This window comes from Excalfactoria chinensis, chromosome 1 (genome assembly GCF_039878825.1).
Source record: "Excalfactoria chinensis isolate bCotChi1 chromosome 1, bCotChi1.hap2, whole genome shotgun sequence".
Lineage (NCBI taxonomy): Eukaryota > Metazoa > Chordata > Aves > Galliformes > Phasianidae > Excalfactoria > Excalfactoria chinensis.
Window position 1 is genome coordinate 52,262,467 of NC_092825.1, and position 21,809 is coordinate 52,284,275.

At 39.5% G+C, this 21,809-nt stretch overlaps 1 protein-coding gene across 1 annotated transcript in view; it reads left to right on the forward strand.

Moving 5' to 3' along the window:
* Positions 1 to 2,611: 2,611 nt before the first annotated feature.
* LOC140259529 (tyrosine 3-monooxygenase-like) overlaps positions 2,612 to 21,809 on the forward strand; it is a 28,689-nt gene continuing 9,491 nt past the window's right edge. Inside the window, exons 1-8 of the mRNA XM_072350947.1 lie at positions 2,612 to 2,907; positions 3,841 to 4,015; positions 6,284 to 6,372; positions 10,011 to 10,078; positions 11,301 to 11,351; positions 13,563 to 13,708; positions 19,362 to 19,497; positions 20,181 to 20,250. Coding sequence (XP_072207048.1) covers positions 2,749 to 2,907; positions 3,841 to 4,015; positions 6,284 to 6,372; positions 10,011 to 10,078; positions 11,301 to 11,351; positions 13,563 to 13,708; positions 19,362 to 19,497; positions 20,181 to 20,250 — 894 coding nt within the window. The 5' untranslated portion in view covers positions 2,612 to 2,748. The remainder of the gene's footprint in view (positions 2,908 to 3,840; positions 4,016 to 6,283; positions 6,373 to 10,010; positions 10,079 to 11,300; positions 11,352 to 13,562; positions 13,709 to 19,361; positions 19,498 to 20,180; positions 20,251 to 21,809) is intronic.

Here is a 21,809-nt window from a genome sequence, read left to right on the forward strand (position 1 = left end):
CTATACTCCAAGAGGTCCTACAAAGTTCTGAAAACAAAATTCTGAGAATAGGATGTAACGTGTGGAAATAAAACACTACAACCACAGTGTAGTTATAAAGCAGGTATGTTTAATCAGCACTGTGTGATGCAGAGGTTGTATTCCCACCTAGCCTGTGTACTGCAGGGCAAGAAAGGCACATACTTAAAGAACAAGCAGCTTACGTACACATTAGATGTCCAAGAAAAGGTTGGATTATTACAAGTCCACAGAATGATTGACATCCCCTCCCCCACCCCCCTCTCCAACCCCGAGTCTCAGTCCTTTTACACATGCATATCTCTTAGTTGTTGTTTGGTGGTCTTTCTGACGAAGACTTGGGTCAGGTTGGAGGACACTTGGCTGGCTCTGGATGGTCACCTCATCAGCTACAATTCTGTTCACCAATCTGCCGCTTCTTTGATAATTTGTGGTTTACCATCCCAGTTTGCTGTCTCACATTCCAGAGATGGGGCAGGTAATAATGTTATTTAGAAAAACAGGAGACCTGCTGTCTGCACTAATTATCTAGGTCTGTAGAAAAGCATCTGTTAATGGCAGTGAGAACCTGGCTTAGCAAGGTCAAATCTGCAGCTGCCTACTCAGCACCTCATGAAGACACGTAATTTCTAACTTAACCTACTTTCCCTAATTCAGATGTCCTACCAAAGCTGATTTAAAACATAACACCTTGGGTCCTTTTGGGGCCTGCCCCAAATGTGGATTCTAGGTGGCAATAAAGTGCTCATTAAATGGGAAAGGACATGTTACCAACTAGAGAGTTACAGCACTCTGTATTGGATGGTCTGCAAAGCTTTGTTTGTTCTGCTTTAATGGATAGCTCATGACTCCAGTCTGGTTCTATTGAGAAATCTCAATCTGTATGCATCTGTTTTGTGTTGTACAAGCATGAGACAGGAATGTATCTTACACAAGAATGTAGAGACAGTCACAAGAGTCTGCTGCTCCTGCTTTCCTAGTATTTATGACCAGTGCCTTTAACATGCAGCTCAGGCCCTCAGGATTTCATCTACAATGCAAGGACTCAGCAGTGAATAGGCTGGAGTGGGATATCTCATATAATCTATTGTTTGTGCCATGCTTATGATTAGGAAGTGGGGATGTATGCATTCATTCCACTTAGAGAAGCCCAGCATGGTTTCACATAGTCAGATTCATCTTGGCTTATTCATCTGCACCATTATTCATCTGCCTTGCCATCATTGTTATTGGAACACGAGAGTGGGTAGAACACTATTCCTGCCCAAAGTCTACTCCCTGACCCCACCTCCCCTGTTCAGTTCATTTTACAGGCAGAGTTAAGGCTGCTGCTTTCTTGGGCTTCATACGGACCGCTTATGTCCCCTGAGACATGACTTTGGACACGGGTGGGGTGTCCAGTGCCGGGGGCCCTGGGCTGACTACAGTTATGAGAATGCCCGAACCCTGAACTCGGCCTGGTTCAGCACCTCGGACAGCGATTAGCCTGGCTCTGCCCGCGGGCAGGGCACTGCCGCGGGGATGGAGCTCCGCAGTCTGCTGCTTACACTTCTGCTGAGCCCGGACTGCACTAATCAGGATAGATCACTGTCCTTCAGGGACAATGAGGTTTACCTTCTGGGAATAGTGATCCCAACATCCCCTCTGGGTTTGCATGCCTTGACTAGGCAACAGCTGAGGGAGTTGAGAACTTCCCGGTGCTCTGTTTTGGGCCAAGGGGAAATGCAGGGTGGTTATTGGTCTCTGAGAGTCGAAATCTAGTTGCAGCATGGTTATATGCCTTGCCCAGGGAGGAGCCAAAGATCAATTCATCACGAGGGTATGAGATCCAGCCAGGATCAGCTAAGGGATGCATCAGAAATGGCTGCATATGCAAAGGAAGGACAGAACAGAGGCTTTTGACTTCCAAGATACTTCCATGGGGATTCCAGTATGCTTTAACTTGGGGCAGGAAATACAGGTGCTCAGATCCAGAAACATATTTACAGACTTTAAGGGATGTCACTCTATATAGGAGCAGAATGGAAATCCCCTTGCGCTTGTCCTACCAGCAGAGAGAAGGAAGTTACCCTGGAATTTTTAAGTATTTATATTACTAGAAGTAAAATCCTGATAGAAATAAGTCGCAACACAGAAACTTAGCCTGGAAGCAGCACTCAGTCTGCAGGGATAGAGCAGAACAGGTCAGAGACTGTAAACAGGAAAATCTCAAAGGTAGGCAGTGAGCTTTGACTGGCTCAGATCTCCCTGTCTATCCCACAATTGCATCAGTGCCAAGGGAACATCACTTGGATTTGGGTGGGAAGTGGAAGAACAGACTATTGATTCCCTGGGAGGATGATAGTCCAGTTTCAAAGATGTAAATAGTACTTAGGCTAATTGCCTATCCACAAAGGGACCCCTCTCTAGGGGTGAACAGCTTACAGACACCTTCAAACAGAGGGGGTGGGCCCCACTTTGAAGTTACTTAGAACAGGGGGGCTATCTTGGGTTCTTACGCATATCCTACGTAGGTAGTGTCCCTTGATGTGTCTGGCATGGTCGACATAAGTGACCATATATCTAGCCCACTGGACATAGATTCACTGCACCTCCATTTCCATCACAATCCCTGGCCATTACTCCAGCAGAAGTACTCACATTGTCAGGCAGTTTCCATTGGACATCTCACCGCTGCAATCCACTCCCTTGGCTACCAATGAAGATTACTTTGGAGTGACCTCAGGCCAAATGCAAGAAGCCAGTAAAGAGATGTGTAGCACAGGGTCCCTGAACAGGAGAGGCAGTCTTGACTCCAGCACGGAGGATGACAGAGCAGGTCTCATATTGACCTTCACCCTCTGTAATGTGAAGAAGACTGAGCTCTCTAAGGCAGCTAGAGTTTTTGAGGTACAGAACCCACTTTTCACTTGTTATTCCCTTCCTCCACTGACTATCCACTATTCCTCCACTACCGTCCCTATTGATTTCACCTCTCCCATTCCGCATCACCCTTTTTCTCACCTTTCTCTCTCTCTTTGTCTGTGCTCTTGACCTATACCTCCACCTGCTTTACTCCTTTCTTCTTGCTCCTGTTTTGCTACAGCTGCTCAGAGAATTTGACTGATCTCTCTAGATGGTGAAGGAAAATTTTCTGAATGGAGGAAGCACCTAGACAGTTATTTACAAGAATCATAATTTTATGCAAGAGCAGATACAGGTCTGTATCTTCTTCCTATCAATTGAGGTGGTCAACTATGAATGAACAACAGAGAAACGTTTGAAGTACTTAAATGTGGGGATGTTAGGTGCCAATGATTTTTTTTTTTTCCCCCTGCATATTTGACAGGAAAGACAGAAAATACAAGAGCTGTAAATCACAAAGGCGTTATATATATTCTATGAGCACAAACCATCACTACAAAGTGCTCACTCTTTTCTGAGAAAATGAATAACCCAAAATTAAAGCACTGTGTTTGTTACTTCTTTTTAATTATTTGCAGTTATTTAATGATTATGGTGCAATTACACATCAATAGATCTGCTTCCATTTTGCTGGCTCTTGAGAGTTACACTCATTTGTTATTTCTGCACAGATGAAATGCTGCAATCAACAATGTCTCATCTTTCATCTCCATTTCCTTTTACCTAATTCTACTGTGTTTACTCTAGCTCTGCCTGTATCTTCCTCCTAAACTGGGCATTAGTAGGCTTCATTACTTAACACGTTCTTCTTGCTAAGATCTTTTTAAATCATCTATTAAAGACACTGCAGAACTGTCTCTGGACTTGGCTTTTCATTTTTTGGAAAAGCTTCATCATATTAACATCCATCTCTTGCAGATGTTTGAAACTGAGATCCATCACTTTGAAACCAGGAGAATCAAAAAGCTCAAGAACTCTGCTGATGATCTTGACATTTTTGTTGAATGTGAAGTTCATAGTGCTGATATTAGTTGTCTTATCACCTCCTTGAAGAGAGTAACAGAGGATGTGAAAACTAGCAAAGAAGACAAAGGTAAGAATGATATGCATATGTTCGTGTAGTTTTATTTGTATTTGGATTAGGTTTTTGTTGTTGGCAGTTCTTTTTCTGAGTTGTTTATTTTTTCTTTTAATTACCTTTAGCTCTATAATAACCATTCAATTAGACTGGAAAGCAGGTGAGCATGCATTCCCAAACCAAAAAAAAAACACAACAAAACCAAAAACAAACACAAATGTGTGTGACTCTTTTCCATGGGATCATTCCCACTGGTGTGAAAAGGGAGGCATTTTGGCATTGTCAGTGGAACAGAGGTGTGAAGAGTGTTCCAAAAAGGAAAACAGATAGGAAAGAGCAGCAAAATAAGAAGCTCAAGAGAAACTGGAAACTCTTCACTCACTAAACCTGTGGACTGAGAACTGAGAGCTTGGAAGAGAACTGACTGCTATGAGGCTCTGCAGAGTGAACATAGACACTTGCTAGGAATACAGTAATATGGCAGAGAGTCTGAATGTTTCTTTCGCTTATAATGTATGGTGTTGGTTTTGATAAAAAAGAGCTGTAGATGTCTGTTTACTGTGCCCTGGCTGATGTCATTTGGCTCCAGTATGACTCTCTTGTGTTAGACTGCTCTTCCACTGAAAAGAGCTAACTGCAATCAGCTGGAAAAAGCTTCCAGAGTGTAAGAGGGAGAGAGAGTCAGCAGAAATCCTTCAGGTAGTGGTCTGACTGGTAGAAGCAGGAGATGAGATCCTTGTAAAATGCTGCAGGTGGCTACTCTGCTGATAGCCAGTTGAATTACCATAGCATGATGAAAAGTTTATTTACCAGAGATAGACTGTTCTTTGTCCTGTTTACAGGCATATAGGGAATGGATGAGTACAGAAAACTATTAGGGACTTTTCACATAATCCTGGGGATGCCAGAAATGCCCCTGGTACATGAGAGAGATAGATTGATTCACGGTTCTCTGAATAGGAAATTGCCATCAAGCTTCCTATACTTGCCAAAGCCAGGCAGCAATCCTCAGGGACCTTTTAGGTAATCTAGTTGTGTCTGGACACCTTTGGGTGTTTCTTGAAATTCATCTTCAGGCTAGTGACAAGAGGTAGTCCATACTGAGCTGACAACAAGGAATGCAAGGTTATCAAAAGGATACTGCGGCCATCAGGGCAAGTGGAGAGCCAAGTTGGCTTTGGAGCTAAAGGAATGCTTCTTTAGGATTTCCTTGGTAGCTGAGAGATTTGTGCTCAGAAGAAATTCTTCACTGTAGATGTTTTGGAACTAGGATCTGTGTTTAGAATGGTCTGCTAAAAGATTGAGGGGAAAAAAAAGAGGGTGATGTAAGACATGTCAGACTTGTATTTCTTCCTTCTTATTGCAGCATTGGCTATAATTGCATGAAAGAACTGAAATTTCCCCAAACTGATGTGTTTTTCCAGCCTTATACTTTAGCACTTGGATGTAATTTGATAGGGCTAAAGCTAGATTTGCCATTCAGTATATAGATGCCTGATGTCCTCTTATCAAGTGTCAGGTTCAGGTGACTCCTAAAGGTTCTTTACTCAGTTGCAGTGACAGAGTGTGGCTTCAGCATCAGTCTGATCTCAGAAAGCAGCATCAACTCTGTATTTCTTCTGTGGTTTTAAAATTAATTAATTATAAATGCTTGGATTTAAATTAAAAATAGTACTGTATAAATATTCTTTAAGTCACCAAAGAAGTTCCTTGCTTCAAGGGAAGGAAACTGTTTGAAATTCAGCCAATGCTTTATTTATTTTTCTGTGGGAGGGAAAAAAAAGAAAGAGATAGGAAAAAAAAAAATCTATATTCTTGGCCTGTTTTGTTTTGAGACAGTTCACATTTTTCTTCTAAACTGCTTTTCTCACTTTTAACAGCATGAAAATTTGAGAATACTGTTTAGAGAAGATCAAAATATTTTTGAAATCCAAAATGTAGAACGCAATTTGTTGTACCGTTTCAAACATCTCATTTGGTCTCAGATGAAATATTTTTGACTTTAAAGATTATTTCTCCTAATTAAAACTGATAGTTTATTCTTACAAGTTAGTTTCATTTCATTTTTCATCCAGCCCTGCAGCTTGGTCAACAAACTGAAACTTGGTTACTGAGATATGATGATGCATAGTTATGAATATTGATATATTCAATAACAAAAAGAAGAATCGTAATCATCCACATAGCGTCTGCTTTTTATGTCTTTTTAAAATTATTTGATCCTTGTCATGGAGTTATCTAGATCAATCCTATTTCATTTAATTCTTTTTACTTTCTCTACAGTGCCCTGGTTCCCCAGAAAAATTCAAGATCTAGACGAATGTCACCATCTGATCACCATGTACGAACCCAGTTTTGACCATGCTCATCCTGTAAGTTTGAGGTCATGGTTGGTTTGTTTCCCAAAAGGGAACCTTCTATAGGGAATGTATATGTATATATATACATATATTTGAGGACAATTTCACTAATAACAGAATACTCTGGGGGAAAAAAAAAAGCAAAGAAGAGGCAGATAAAGGTTGATATTCAATGAAGTTAGGGTTGCAGACTGAATAAGTTAAGGAGAAAAGCTTATGGTCCTTGATTCACCAAGGCAAACATAATTATTATCATTTCAATTTAATCTAATCTTTAGCTCATGTTTTCACTTCATTGTTTAGTTAAAATAAAAATCTCTATTTTATTATTTTACTGCAATTTTCTTTGAAGTATACCCATTTTCTAATAGGTGGTCTAACTAGCTTTCACATCTCTCAGCATTTTGCATTTTTTATTTCCCATGTTTTTACTTTTCAAACACTTTATGTCTGTGTTTTTAAATTTGTATATGCCAGAAATCTCATTCAAGTGCAGATGTACAGTGGACAATAATGAAGCAGAAAAGAACTAGTCACTAATAAATACCAGACTGTCAGATCCCACAGAGAAAAGTATGATACCTGAACTTGAATACCTTGTCTGTATAACAAATAAATCAGATATATTGCAGATTCATGGGCATAATACTGGAACTAAGGTTTAAATATGACTGAAGAATCTCAAAATATCTAGTGATTTCCACTGAAATAAATGGGTATAATTTAAATGGGAAACAAGTTTCAAATGGTATAATTCTTATTTGCATTTATCTTTTCCCAAAGTTTCTGGAGTCAGAATTTTGACAGTATTTACTGATAATCTTCTGTCTGCAAAATATTGCTAGAATGATTGTGATGGGCCTTCCTTTGGATTCAGGCAGTAGATGCTTGTTATGAGTGGAACATAAACAGGGCTTTACTCATAACAGTTTTGTGTATGTACTCAGCCCTGTAATATCTCTGTGTGGTACCAGGTTCTGCCTCACTTGGTTCAGTGCTCGAGGTAAGTGGGGTGAGAGCGGGAGCTGTGATGGCTGAAGGACAAGCAGATTCCAGCATTTCTTTTTTTCTTTAATCCTGGTTTTGTGGTGGTTTATATTTCTTTCCACAAGAGAAGGACTAAATAGGATTTCTTGCTGTTTTAAATCTCTCTGAGTGTTTTTTACATCTGTGATTTCCATTTTGTTCCGGGGACTTTCTCACCATACTAAAATCTTTGGAGGGAAGGTGCAGGCTCTCAGCATGCCCCTTGGTAGCCCTGTCCAGCAGGTAGGTAGGATAACTGAAAATGGGAAAATCCTGTGATGATTTTTGATGAAAGAAACAGGAGAAGAAATTCTGCATACACCTCCCAGCTGCTCACAGTGTTACTGTGCCAAGCGAGCAGGAGCTGGAGGTTATCAGAACTTCATTTAAAATACCTCTTTTGAAAAAGACAAAGTTAAATGTAGGAGTCGGACTTGATGATCCTTGTAAGTCCCTTCCAACTTGGAATACTCTATGATTCTTTGATTCTAATATCTAGAAAATATAGAGTAGGAAGAGAAAAAATGCACTGTAGACTCCTACTCTGCACTGTAGACTCCTACTCTGCTGATAATAATTCTAAGACAAAGTGCTGGGAAAAAAAATACAAATGGTTTCCAGATGTAGTGTAGTGAGATATGAATTTTTTACAGATAAGGGGATCCAAAGGGCCATTTCCTAACTATACATCTCTGTGTGGAAAATAAAATAAAAATGACTCAGGTCTGTACTCTATTTTTGATAGTGATTTAATAAACTAGAAATCTCTAGAAAATTTTCAGATCATCCTCAACCAGGACATCAGCATGAATTTGGATTCAAGATGATCCACATGCATCCCATCCAACTAGGGATATTCTATGACTCTGTCTTTCATTCTTCCTTGCACCTTTCTGATAGAATCATTCCAAGTATTTGCATATGTTTTTCCTGTGCTGACTTTGAGGTGTTTTTTTCCTTGTGAGACTAATGAATACATATCGGGAATTATTTGAGTAAGACTAAGTTCTTCTATTTTGCTAAATAGGAGGTGTAAGTACTGAACAGAGTGGAAGAAAGCATTAGCAGTGTAGAATTACTGAAGTACTGAGTGGGAATAAATTGATGCTGCAGAATGCAGTGCAATGTAGAAATGCCTAAACTTGAAGCAAGTTAGTTCAGGCACTGGAAACCATTTTTCTGTTGCAGGAAGGAGCACAAATCAGCCTTGCTTACTTTGTTTCTGAGCATAGTTCAGTGTGGGCAGGCTGGCAGAAAGGATCAAAATGTATACAGCTGGCTCAGCAGAAATTTTGTGTATACACTTACTACCTAACAGGTAGCTTAGGCTATCCATCTCAACAGTTTCACTTAGTCCTTTACTGACTCTTTAAGAGCTGAAAAAGGAAAGAAATGATACTATGACATCATTTGCTGGGGCACTCTGACACTGATTATAAACTGTTGTGCTTCCTCGGGGAGATTCATGCTGCAGGGACAAAGATGAAGGGTCCTAACACCACAAAGAGCCTGGTCCAATGGCTTTATGATGTGTTTTACATGGACTCATTACACCTACTGACAAGCAAATGTGGCATCTAAATGACCATATTATCCATAACACACAACAAAAGATAAACATGCTCTTGGGTTCCAGTTCTTTCCTTCATGCTCACAATGCTCATTAATTGTAGTATTACTGCTATTATTGCTACACTGAAAATTATGTGAATAAACCTAAGGGAGAAAATTGGCTTGTAGAAGGCAAAACGGTTCCAGAAAATATTTGAGAATAATAAATATTTGTACAGTGATGCTGATCAACACCACTTTATGAGTTATATTAGTAACTTTGTGCCAGATTTCAGATCTTATTCTTGTTACGGATGATGTAAAATTCAAAGGAACTTGATGTTTTTTCATATTTAATAGCCGGAGAATCCTGCTTGAAGCTAGACTTCTAGTAAACACTGAGGAGGAAAAAATGAAAATTTCCACATTTAATATGTAAACTGCCTTTTTGAACCAACACGTCTGGATGCATCTTTATTATAACATGGCAATAAATGAGCATGAGGAGATACAGCTGAATGCACATTTTTTTTACATAGTAAGTGGTGGTTCCACTGATTTCTAGACTATGAGCACTCCTTCTCTTCCCACTGTTCAGGTGTATTGTGCTTTATCTGGCAAGATGATACCAGGCTTGGTACCATTGCATTCATCACTCTCCAGTACTGCTGCTTATGTTCTTAGCAAACAAGGGTAATGACTTACAGCAGGAGAGACTATTTCAGTTATATTTTTAGCATGATTTTCATTTAAATTTGACTGTAGTTTTAATGGTCTGTGATGCAGTGTTTATGAACAGTGCCAAAACATTTCCACCAAGCCATGTTACTTTATTCTCTTTCACAAAGCCCAAAGTTTTCAGTAGAATGTCATGGATGTAACTGAGCGCAGACTTTGGCTTACCTTGTTCAAAAGGATCATGATTCACTGCCTTAGAGAAAACAACTTAAAAGGCCTAGATGTTTTGAATGCTTCTGCCAGATAATTTAGTCATGCTCTGAAACATCTCTTTTGTTTGTTTGTTTTATGTTTTCTATTTTTTATTTTTATTTTTTAATTATGTTCTAACTCAGGGATACGCTGACCTGGATTACAGGAAAAGGAGGGCATACTTTGCTGACCTTGCCTATAATTACAGAATGTAAGTATAAGCCTGTTGAAGAGACTCTTATCTCACTGTGTACTTTCAGATATCGTCATGTGGAGAAAATACCAGAGACTGAATATTTTATTGATACATCTATGAAGCTATCTCAAAGAACACAGAATCCAGAAACAGAACATTTACCTTCATACAAAATAGACTTCTCTCACAGCACAACGAATACATCTTAAGATAAAGTCAGGAGGTTGAATTTATATCTCACTGGATGTCTAAACAGAGTTAATTCCTCCACATGGGTCTTTCTTTACAACCTTGTGGCTTTTTTTAGGACAAGTTCCCAATCTGAAGTTGATCTTTTTCAAGAAACTATGAGTAACAATGTTTATGACATTCTCTGTCAAGATTTTAGAATGTATTTTTGACAAAGAAAAGAAAATCCACAATTTTTATTATTTGTCTGTCAAAAAGACTATACCCATGCAGATTAAAATTCCCAATTAAATTTTCCCTTATTGCAGCAATGCTATTGAAACCATAGTTTTTTCTAATAGGAAGACAGAAAAGCCTAAAAAACTCTCATGTCTCATGTGTATGATTGAAAATGTTACTGTCTTTCTGCATAAAACTATTGTCTGGGGGAGACAACTAGGTGGTTAGAACAGGTTGTGGATTATCAATCTCATAGGGTCCAAGAAATGGTAAAATCTCCCAGATCAGAATTGTATTTGACTATAGTTTTCTAAGTACCACTACATGTTATAGATAGTCCATCATAAAACATCACAAAAGTGTAGAATTAACTTACTCAGAGCTATTGGAGAAGTGACAGTGAGGAAGACAAGGGCATCTATCAGAGAAATTAGAGGCAACCATCACTGTGTGCCTGGGCAACTCTGTGCTGACGAGTTTGATGACGATATCATGTAGGTCATGTCCCCCAGAGACAGATCATGCAGACACACAGTGTCGCTTGATTGCTTTCAGCAGAGGTAGAGTTAAGCCGAATGCCTCTTCTTTCTTCTGACAAGCAGAACATGGCTCTCTTTCTTAACACATCCCTGTTTTCTCCCCAGATATAACAGAGGAGAAAATACACATATAAAAATCTACCTAGACAAATAAGAGATTAATTATATACTATTTCCTATTCCTATATTAATTACGGTGAACATTCATTGTGAAGTCAAAAAAAGAAATTCTTGAATTTGAATTTGAATCTTGCTTTGGAAACATGAATTACTTCCTCTCTTCTTTACAGTGGGGACCCTTTGCCTTACATCGAGTACACAGTGCAGGAGATTGCAACTTGGTGAGTCTGTCACTTATACTCCAACTCCTGCACATTTCCACTACAGTACCAGGAAGGACTGTGAATGTGAAGCAGTTATTTTGAAAATGTGTTTAGCCAATTCAGATTTTACTCCATAGTAAAGTATTCTCTTTTGGTTGTTTGTTTCACAGAAAACCATTCTGAGAGCTAAAACTAACTACTCACTTTCTAGAGCAAAACACATTGTTCTGACCATCTCCCTGCTAGACCATTACACGAAGATATCAGAAGCCACAAAACACCTGAAGCCCAGAGTAGAATATCTTAAACTTGGGAAAGGTGCCACGTGCACATAATAGTCTTTGTTCAGTATTCAATTTAAATGTGGAAAAAGAAGAATGCTGGGGAACTGAAAAAGTGGGACTTTAAGTCATTTGCTCAAATTATATAGGGATATATATACACATTCCCCCACCCCTCCTTTCCTTCCTTTCCCTTCCCCTCCCCCCCTCTGCACTTCCCCCGCAAACTCTGTCATTCCAGTTCTCCACCTGGAATTAGCCCCACTGTGGTAACAGAACAGACCTTTACAGCAGAATCTTTCTATTTCCTCAAAAAGCAAGCTCTGGCTATCTACGTTGCCCTGTTTTGTGATACTGTTTTCCAAATTAGACCTCCCAATGGTTATCACAACTCCCTGGGGCTGTGACCTGAGGTCAGGTAACAGTGGAAAAAACAAATGTAATTGAAAACAGTGCAATCAAATGGGAAATTCTCCTGAAGAGAATTATCTCTGAAGAGTTGCTGAATGTCTTCAGTTTGTAGCAACATGGTAGTAAAAATGAAAGCTAATCAAGTGCAGAAATATGACTCTCAGAAAAATAGAGGGTGCAGATGAGCTGAGTTTCTGTTTTTCAGCAGCAGGCTGTGGAAGGCCCTGAAACTGAGTAATCACACAAGACTTTTTGTGGGTAAAAGATATGTCTAGAAAAAGGGAGAATCTAGGACAAAATTATGGGGGTACACCTGTCACATCTTCATAAAAAATCTGAATTGTACCGCTTTTTATCCAGATCAATAAGGAAATTTATGTGAAATGTGGATATTGTCTTTCTCCTCCCATCTCTGAACCAGATGACCTTCAAGTAGCAGCTTAATGGTCCTCTGTGGAGACAAGAGATGCAGAACACAATTCAATTATTTTAGAAATAGAAACGATGGAGTTCAGTAATTTTTAAATTCTACTTCAGATTTCTAAAAGATGATCCATGATCGAGGGCCCTTTACAACCAAATTAGCACCTCTATGTGATGAGGCATCACATCTATTTGAGGCACTACATTAGGGCAGGCTAAGCTGCCCTCTGGAAGCATGTGTTACTCTCTTTTGCCTTTTGAGGAAACTTAGATTATTTCCTCAGTGGTACTTAGAGAGAATTAATGCTTGACTTAGGACAATTCATCACTGCTCTCTGAGACTCTCTGTGAATCTGTGGTAGTCAATGTTTGGACAAACAGTAGAGTGATACTTTGATAAAAGGGACCATATGTGCAGCAGTGTAAACAGTTCTGCCCTCTCTAAACTCCAGTCCAGGGTGGAACTGTGTACTAGTTCAGATCCCATGCAATCCCACTGAAGTCAGTTGTTGTCTGGGGGGAATAAGCCAAGGCAACATTTGAACTCTAGCTATCGTCATTTTTTCCTAATTCTTCCATGGAAATGGCCCAGCCTCCTGGAGCTTTTGCAATAGTGACAGCAGCCACTGTTTCCCTCTGTTCTTTTATTTTTATTCCTCTTAACTTTTTTTTTAGATTTTTGTTGTGTTTTGTTTTGGTTTTTTTCCTTTTCCCTTCATTCTGATTCATTACTCCCACACTGTGTAAGACATCCATGCAAATGGACAGAGACATCATAGGGACTGGCTATCACCTCTATAGCAACAATAGCATCACACACACACACATAAAAACCCAATACAAAAACAACAAAAGGTCATTTTCCATAACCAGTATTTCCAAGAATGATCTCAATTTTCATAAAACAAGGTTTATAAAAGTTGGTAACACGCTAGGGCTACGTCTGAGCAAGAATAACCATTTCTATAAGTTTTTGTTTGTTTGTTTTTTGCCATCCTGTTACTACTTACTAGTTTTTTATTAGATTTTAGACTGTCACCTATGCTTGAGGGTTATGCTTCTTTAGGCATTTAATTAATGAGGTGGGACACACTACACAACTCTTTCTTTCTAGGAGAGAAGTCTACAGGAAGCTGAGAAGCCTCTACCCTACTCATGCCTGTACACAGTATCTGGATGCTTTCCAGCAGCTGGAGAAATACTGTGGCTACCAAGAGGACAACATACCTCAACTTCAGGATGTGTCCAGATTTCTAAAAGGTCAGTCATTTTGAACAATGACTCTTGTTCTATGGTTTCCTGGATATTTGCTGGTAGCTGTAAAGCTGCATGGAGGAGAAGGATCTGGGGGTGTTAGCTGACTGCCAGCTGAACAAGAGCCAGCAGTGAGCCCATGTGGCCAAGAAGGCCAATGGCATTCTGGCTTGTGTCAGAAATAGTGTAGTCAACAGGATAAGGGAAGTGATCATCCCTCTGTACTCAGCACTGGTGAGGACAAATCTTGAGTACTATGTTCAGTTTTGGGTCCCTTGTGGAAAGAAAAATGCTGAGGCCCTGGACTATGTCCAGAGAAAGGAAAGGAACTGTGTAGAGTCTGGAGCACAAGTCTGATGTGAAGCAGCTGAGGGAACTGGGGTTGTTTAGTCTGGAGAAGAGGAAGATCAGGGAATACCTTTTTGCCCTTTACAAAGACCTGAAAGGAGGTGGTGATCCCCACCTGGTGAGGTGGGAATCAGCCTCTTCTTCCAGGTAACAATGATTCAACAAGAGGGAATAGCCCTAAGTTGCATCAGAGGAGGTTCATGCTGGATATTAGGAACAGTTTCTTCTCAGAAGGAGTGGTGCTGCACTGGAAGAGGCTGCCCAGGGAGGTGGTGGAGTCACTGTGTCTGGAGGTTTCCAAGAAAAGTGTAAATGTGGCATATTAGGGACATGGTTAGTGGGCATGGTGCTGATGGGTTGATGGCTGGACTTGATGATCTTAGAAGAAAGAGAGCCTGCAGTACTATTATTAACCCACAGGATAAATACATTCATCCAATCAGATGTGTCAGCCAGATGATTTACCACTGTTATCAAAATTAATTAAAGAAAGGTTGTCTTTGAAACCTCTTTGTTTATCCTGAGTGACAAGCAGATGTGCCAGAGAGTAGAGGACAGCTGCTTACCAGGCCAAAACAAATAAATAAAAACTTTGACTTAACTTTACATAAATCCTGTTTAAATCTTGTATTCAAGGAATAAAATGACTCATTCCATGTATCAGTAGGTGAATCTAGTAAACTTAGATAAGCTTTCTGTGCCTGGATATGTTTCCAAGATATTGTCAATTTTAGAGTTAAATTATCTGATGATAAATACTTTATTGTACCTTTAGTGTAAGAGAGTGGAGAGTTGGCTTATGAACTGTATCTCTCGTGAACATGCCAGCACCATCACAACCAGTTGTAGGAATTTTCATGTGTATGATGTATTCTCTTCTGTATTTTATCATTTATTTTTCCTCTCTTCAGCTACTTATTTCTTCCCTGAGCTTATGAATATTTTTCTCATGGAGAAGTTTATCTCATCTTGTTTCATTTGCTCAGTAGTTGACAGCAGAGAGGTCCAGAAATCATGTGATACTGACCTAATTACCACAGATATTCAATACTCTGTATCTGAATCAGCTGACTAAAGTGAGAGTTTAGGACAATGTAAGAATATCCTGTCATGTCACTATTTCTCCTGCTTGTGTTGTTGACAGGATTTGATTGCATGGTGTCGGGGCCTGTTCAGTTATTTTGTAGGCTCTCATTCTAAAATTTCTCTGTACAGTAAAAATGGTCATTCTAAAAATTCTTCTAGTAAAATTTGAGGTAATATTTACAGAGAGTTTAAGCTTAACTACTTTAAAAAGAGCATGGCTAGTGTAAGTTAACTGTCCAGATTACTTATCTGATTGGAGATGAGGCATGTCAGAGGCATTTTATTCCATCCCAATGGAATAGGATGCCCCAGGAAAATGGAAAGAATGTCCCTCTGGAATGCTGGTCCTACTTCCCTTAAAATGTAGATAAAATCTACTATTTAGCCTTAAGACTTTCTGAAACATTCAGCAGAGACAGAACAGAGATGGTAGAATGTATTATGTTTACAGATAAAGACATTTAAGAATCAGTAAGATATTTTGGATGCTCGGAGGCTTTGAATTGATATTCTCTTTATTTTTAATGACTAATACAATTGTTTCACTGTGCAGAAAATTTTTAGGATTGCATTAAGATTGACATTATTACAAGATTTCTTTGCAACAATTCGGAGTCAGAAGCATCTGTAAAATCTTTAAAATCTATGTTAAAGACAACATTGTGCCAGTCATCCACTGGGTGAAGGGAATGATTTATAAGGAGTTATTAATTATAAATTTGGTTGGCTTTTACCACCATTTTTTGGCAATGACAAAATTTTTGCTCTTGCAACTCATGAATCAACAGCTTAGGCTCTTTCCTGTACTATGGATGTACTGTGTTCAACCAACTAAACCTCAGTTAACCTCTAGGCCATTAGGTCTCCCAAAGTTCTTTGGCACACTGTAGAGGAATTTCACTCGCTACACCCTGTGTAAAGATGCATTGTGCTGCTCATTCTGTCACTGGTTAGGTCTGGTTGAGCTCTGAACTCTTCCAGTTTGGACACAAATCCTAGTACATATCTTTACTGATATTTTTATCCAGCCTGTAATGGCTGGGCCATTCTTTAGTATATGTGATGATATGCCTTTGTGTAATAAACTATGGAGATGCAGAGAGGGAGGAATATTCTGGATGGAAAATTATCATGTTATAGCCAGCCTAGTAAGCCAGATGAAATTCCATCTTTTCTTTTACACAGCAGTGTCTGCGAACTCTGCCAAGCAATTCCTTTTCACTTTAATACAAGTAGAACTACAAGATCTGTCTAGTGTTACCTAGTCTGGTAGTGAGGTTGGTTTATACACAAACGGACCCTACATCATAAGTGTTTCGTAACTACTTAAAGTGAATTTAAAGGATTAACCAGGAGACAGATTAACAAGATAAGAGGTGTTTTTTGTTTGTTTTTGTTTTTGTTTTTTCCCAAAAAGATTTATCAGATGAACCTAGGTACTTCTTTCTTTCTAGGAAAGATGTTTGGATTTAGACATTCATTGTCCTCTGCAGCTGGGAGAAATTACAGCCAGTGAACTGGCTCAGACAAGTTCACACTACAACATGCAGTACTGTATGCACAAATTTTTCTAGGGCAAGATTTAAGCCTTATGGATCACTTTAGGTCAACGGCTCAAGATCTTCTCTTCATCTGTTTTTGACTTCAGAGACCTTTGGGCAGAAAGTCCAGTCATTCAAGCCTCCAGTTCTCTACTGATTGCTGGTTTTATTGTGCACTGATGAAATGAAAGTTCAGATTTTGTAGATAATGTCTTCAGCAGATAACTTTTTCCTATGGCTTCAGTAGGCAACTTGCCAAACCTGTTCTATCAACATATTGTCTGATTCACTGGCCTATTTTTAAAAGAGCATCCCAGGGAACACAAGCTTTAATTTTCATTTCCTTTCAGCTTCTCCAACGTGGATTCTAATACAATATAAATTTCCATAGACCTTCTCATAGTCTTCCAAAACTGATTTACTTTAAAGCTTAGTACTGGTCTGATACATTTTGCAAATGGTTCAGACTCAGAATTTAGCCCCCAGATTACCAGATCTGAGCTTTTCATGTTCTTTCTGGTTAGCCCAATATGATGTCAGCGATAAGGAAGTCCCCTTGTTTCAGCTCCTGGTCAGTCCATATGGAGATACAGCTGATAATCTCCCCATTACCCATAGCACCCTGCTTTCCTAATGGAGAAGGGAATAGAACAGGAAGATTTTTGCATCTACTTTCAGTTCCTTGGTTAATTCTGATACCTTTGGTCAGCTTGTAAATAGACATCATCTCCAAAGATATGTATATATATATTTTTTGTTCATCTTTTTTTGCCTTTTTGTACCCATTATTTTGAATTTGGGAAAGCAATAGAAGATGAGCATGGTAAACTCTAACTATCCCCTCATACTGTCAGGTGGAAGCATTCATTTTGTTCATTCATTTATGTTCTGAATAGTTTCACTTTCTTTGCCACTTCTATTCCTTCCAGTGAGGCTTGTTTTTCTCTCTCCTTCTCCTTCTCCTTCTCCTTCTTCTTCTCCTTCTTCTTCTCCTTCTCCTTCTCCTTCTCCTTCTCCTTCTCCTTCTCCTTCTCCTTCTCCTTCTCCTTCTCCTTCTCCTTCTCCTTCTCCTTCTCCTTCTCCTTCTCCTTCTCCTTCTCCTTCTCCTTCTCCTTCTCCTTCTCTTTTTTACTTCCCCTTTCCCCTTTCCCCCCCCCCCCCCTTTTTTTTTTCTTTTTTTTTCTTTTTTTTTTTTTTTTAATGAGAAAACTACTAATAGGCAGAATAGGCAGAAAGAGCCAGACTAGAAATGCTGGAAGAAAGATTAAAAAACAAAACAAATCTAGTAAACAGTTTGGTTTCTGGGTGGGATTTATTTGGTTTTTTGCTTACATTAAAAAATTCTGTTCCGGGGCTTCATGACACAATAGGATATGGATATGAAAAGGAGAAAAAAGCAATTTCTGATTTTTTAATGTAGTTTTATGCTTTAAAGCAAATGAAATGTCATTTATGGAAGCTGAGAATGTAACACAGATTTTGAATATAACACTTCAAAAAGATTGCCATTGGCTCTCTTTAAAAGCAGTGCTTTTCAGTTTTCTTAGCTTTGTAGACCACCAACATGTTTCCCATGGAAATGAAGATTATGTTTTCTTCTAACCACAGAACTGATTATTTTGCTAGCTGTTCTCACAGACATTCCATAGGAATACAGGGTGCCCATGATAACACTGATAACACAGTGTAAAAACCAAGTGCAAGTGTTGTGTTCTTTCCTGTAGATACATGCAAAACAAAATGTATATGGTCACATCACTAGGAGAGTAGTTAGTTCTAGGCAACCATGATGGTGAAAAAAATCAGAAGGAAAAACAGCTGAGAATAGCTAATAAAAACTCTGACATTAAATGGCTTAGGGCCAAATTTTAACACCCTCATCTCTAACAAGGACCTATTTGTTCTTTCTCCTGAGACTGAAAGCTAAAACTGACAGCCAGGCTTTCCAGTGTAGATCTAAATAATACATTTGAAGCACTGACAAACTGAAACGAAGTTGGGTAGCATGTGGGGTGTTTTGAACTAGATGCACTGACAAGAAGAAAAATTGCCTAGAGTGGGTCATACTCACAGTTCGCCTACTTCTGTCTTCAACAGCATGAAGTACCAGAGATTTTAGAGTAGGGAATAAGAGACTCTGCAGGAAAGGCTTACACAGAAACCAAACCTCCAAGAAGAGCAAGGTGTTCTCAGGCAAGTTCGTGGTTGGGAGTTGTGCCTTAACAAATTCCTGTTTATCATCTTTTACACATGCTATGCAGCAAATGAGAGAGAATCAAAGAATGAGGAAACTAGCTAGGGACTGAAAATGCAGGTTCTATCCCCTGCTTGATCATAGAGACCATGTGTGATCTCAGACACACCACTGACATATGGGACATATTAGATAAATGTGCGTAAATGTGTAAGAAATTTAAGCTGGAGTGAGCAGGATTTCTGTGCCTTGTATCACTGTTTGCAACTAAATGTAGGATGAGCAGTTCGGTAATTTTATGTTACAGTAGTTGAACCTATAAAAGCATAGGAACATTAGATATTGATAAGTCAATATGTTCCTACAATCCTTAGGTGGAAGAAGATACTGCAGCGGAGTACTAAGGCCTGCTGAAACAGCTTACCTGAAGTGAGTGTGTCATACAATTAACTGTGAGAAGCCCTAAATTATGTCTCACTGTCCTTTGCAGAAGCAACAGGTTTCCAGCTGAGACCAGCAGCAGGACTGTTGTCTGCTCGTGACTTCCTTGCCAGCCTGGCATTTCGTGTCTTCCAGTGCACACAGTATATAAGGCACTTCTCTTCACCTAGACATTCCCCAGAGCCGTAAGTATAATAACCTGGCACAGTCCCATCCATCTGGATGGAAATAATTCCCTTGGGAATAATTCTGGAGCTCTATCCAGTAGTCCACAGAATTAAATAGTTTGAGAAACTGGTAGCTGAAGATTTAGAAGGGGAAGTCAAGCATGCAAGGGTGTGGGTCTCTTTCGCTCTTACAAAGTTGTCTGAAGAAGGAAAAGACTGGAGAATATCTGGTTTAATCTTTTCATCCTGCCTTCATTTACCATCTGCTGAGGTTTGATTCCCTGCTGTGAAACTCTCCCAGTAACTTCTGGCCAGACAACAGCAATTACATTTCATGAGAAATTGCAAGTTCACAGACATTTTTGTTGTATGCTGGGACAAAACAGGGTCTTTTCAAAGATGTTGTGACATAGGAGACTGTTGCCCATGCCATCTCAAGTGAGACAATAGCCAGTGTAGTGGGAGGCAGCTGGCACCCTGGATCAGAAGGGAATGTTTTGCCATATTCTCTGCAAAGCCGGACCAGGTATGGAAGCACCTACTGTGGATTAATTAAAACAGTTACAACCCTCACGCTAGCTCCCTATGGCAGTCTGTTGGCTAAAGTCTTCACAGGATGTTCACACAGAACGGGGAAAAAAATACAACAACAAAACAATCATTCTCCCCTTTATTAAATGTGAAGGTCACTTGTTTTCCAGAGATTGCTGCCATGAACTTCTGGGTCATGTTCCCATGCTAGCCAACAAGGAGTTTGCCCAGTTCTCACAGGTAAGAAGATTGTTCTGCTGGCTGTTTAACCAACTCTTTTGCGTGGCAGGCCAGAGATGCCTTTAAGGCATGCAGCCCACCGTGCTTGAAATGCTATTTAAAAATTTTGTTGTGTCCGATTCAACCTTCAGCAGTAGTGGATTAGCAGTGCTGCAGGAGATATACACTCCAAGGGAGTGGTAGCACCACTCCCTATGGACATCTTGTAAAAGGAAGGGCAAGCTGTGGGACTTCTCTGTGGGAGGGCTGTGTTGGCTTACAGCAGAATTCTGGTTGAGCCCTTTGTGGTGCTGATTGTTTGATCTGTGAAGGCTGCACTATTCCCCTGGTTTCCTGTCTCACACCAAATAAACCCAGCCACCAACAGCCACTGAGTCCCTAAGCTGACTCTGTCTCCAAATGTACATTTTTATCTCACATGATACTTCAATTTTGGCCATCACCATGTCATTCATTTGAGATGTTTTTCTTTTTACAACTCACCAGGTTCTCACAGAATTGCTCGTACTGGTGAGGAGGCTCCAAAAAACCAACAGAGCTTCTTTGTACAGTAAGAATATATTTAGTATGAGCAGTTAATGTCAGACTCAAGTGAACTCAGTGACACTGTATAATTAAAGACTTTGGAATTATGAATGTGTCTCAGAACCACAGCAGGAGGAAGAAGATAATTCATATTCTAGGCTTATCTGTTAGCGGCCACTCTGAAAACTAGCAATAAGTGCAGAAGGTTAAATGATGTAGGTCCCTGTATAAATATCTGAAAAAGAAAGCCAGATCATGGCCTGCAATTGTATCAAAGTGGATACGTGCCAATTTCCATTTTGGTCATAAATATTGTTTATTACTGGATTCAATGTAATGGTTCTTATAATATCCTAATGGTCTGTAGTTCTTTCCGGAAGAGCTCTTCAGTTCATTCAATGCTAGAAGACACCATAGAAATAAGAGAACATGGCATTTACAAAACTTCCAGCTTTACCCTTTCTCTGCCTATAATACTGATTATGTAACATGGGATAACATTAAACGAATTTTCACATTTTTCATTTCACATTTTCACAAAGTATCTTCACAGCTGGCATTCAACCCATTAATCTATTTATTTATTTTTGTTACATTCAGTATGAAAAGACGAATGAGGGATAATAGACAGTTTGGTTTGTTTGATGTGTTACGCATTTCTCAGGATAGCCAAAAGGAGACACATACAGATTTTTATTGTGGAAATAGTAATTAACAGGGAGCATAGTTGGGACTAAACAGTATTGTCCCTGCATGGACCTGACACATTCACAGGGGCTTTCAAAAAGAGAATGAAAGACAGAAAGGTAATGTCAGAGATAAAACTCACCTTGCAGTTCTTACGTATCATGACTCCCTATAAATCTGTGCCTGCGATAGTCCAGCATTAAGCTGAGAGATGGTTAACTTTACACAGAGAATTCTGAGGATTAAACATTCATCTAATGTGGCTCCCAGTGGTATGTAGCTGGGGGCCAGGGAGAGGTAGGCATCCTGGAAGCCGTGGAAGGTCATTTTGGGTGACAAAAACAATG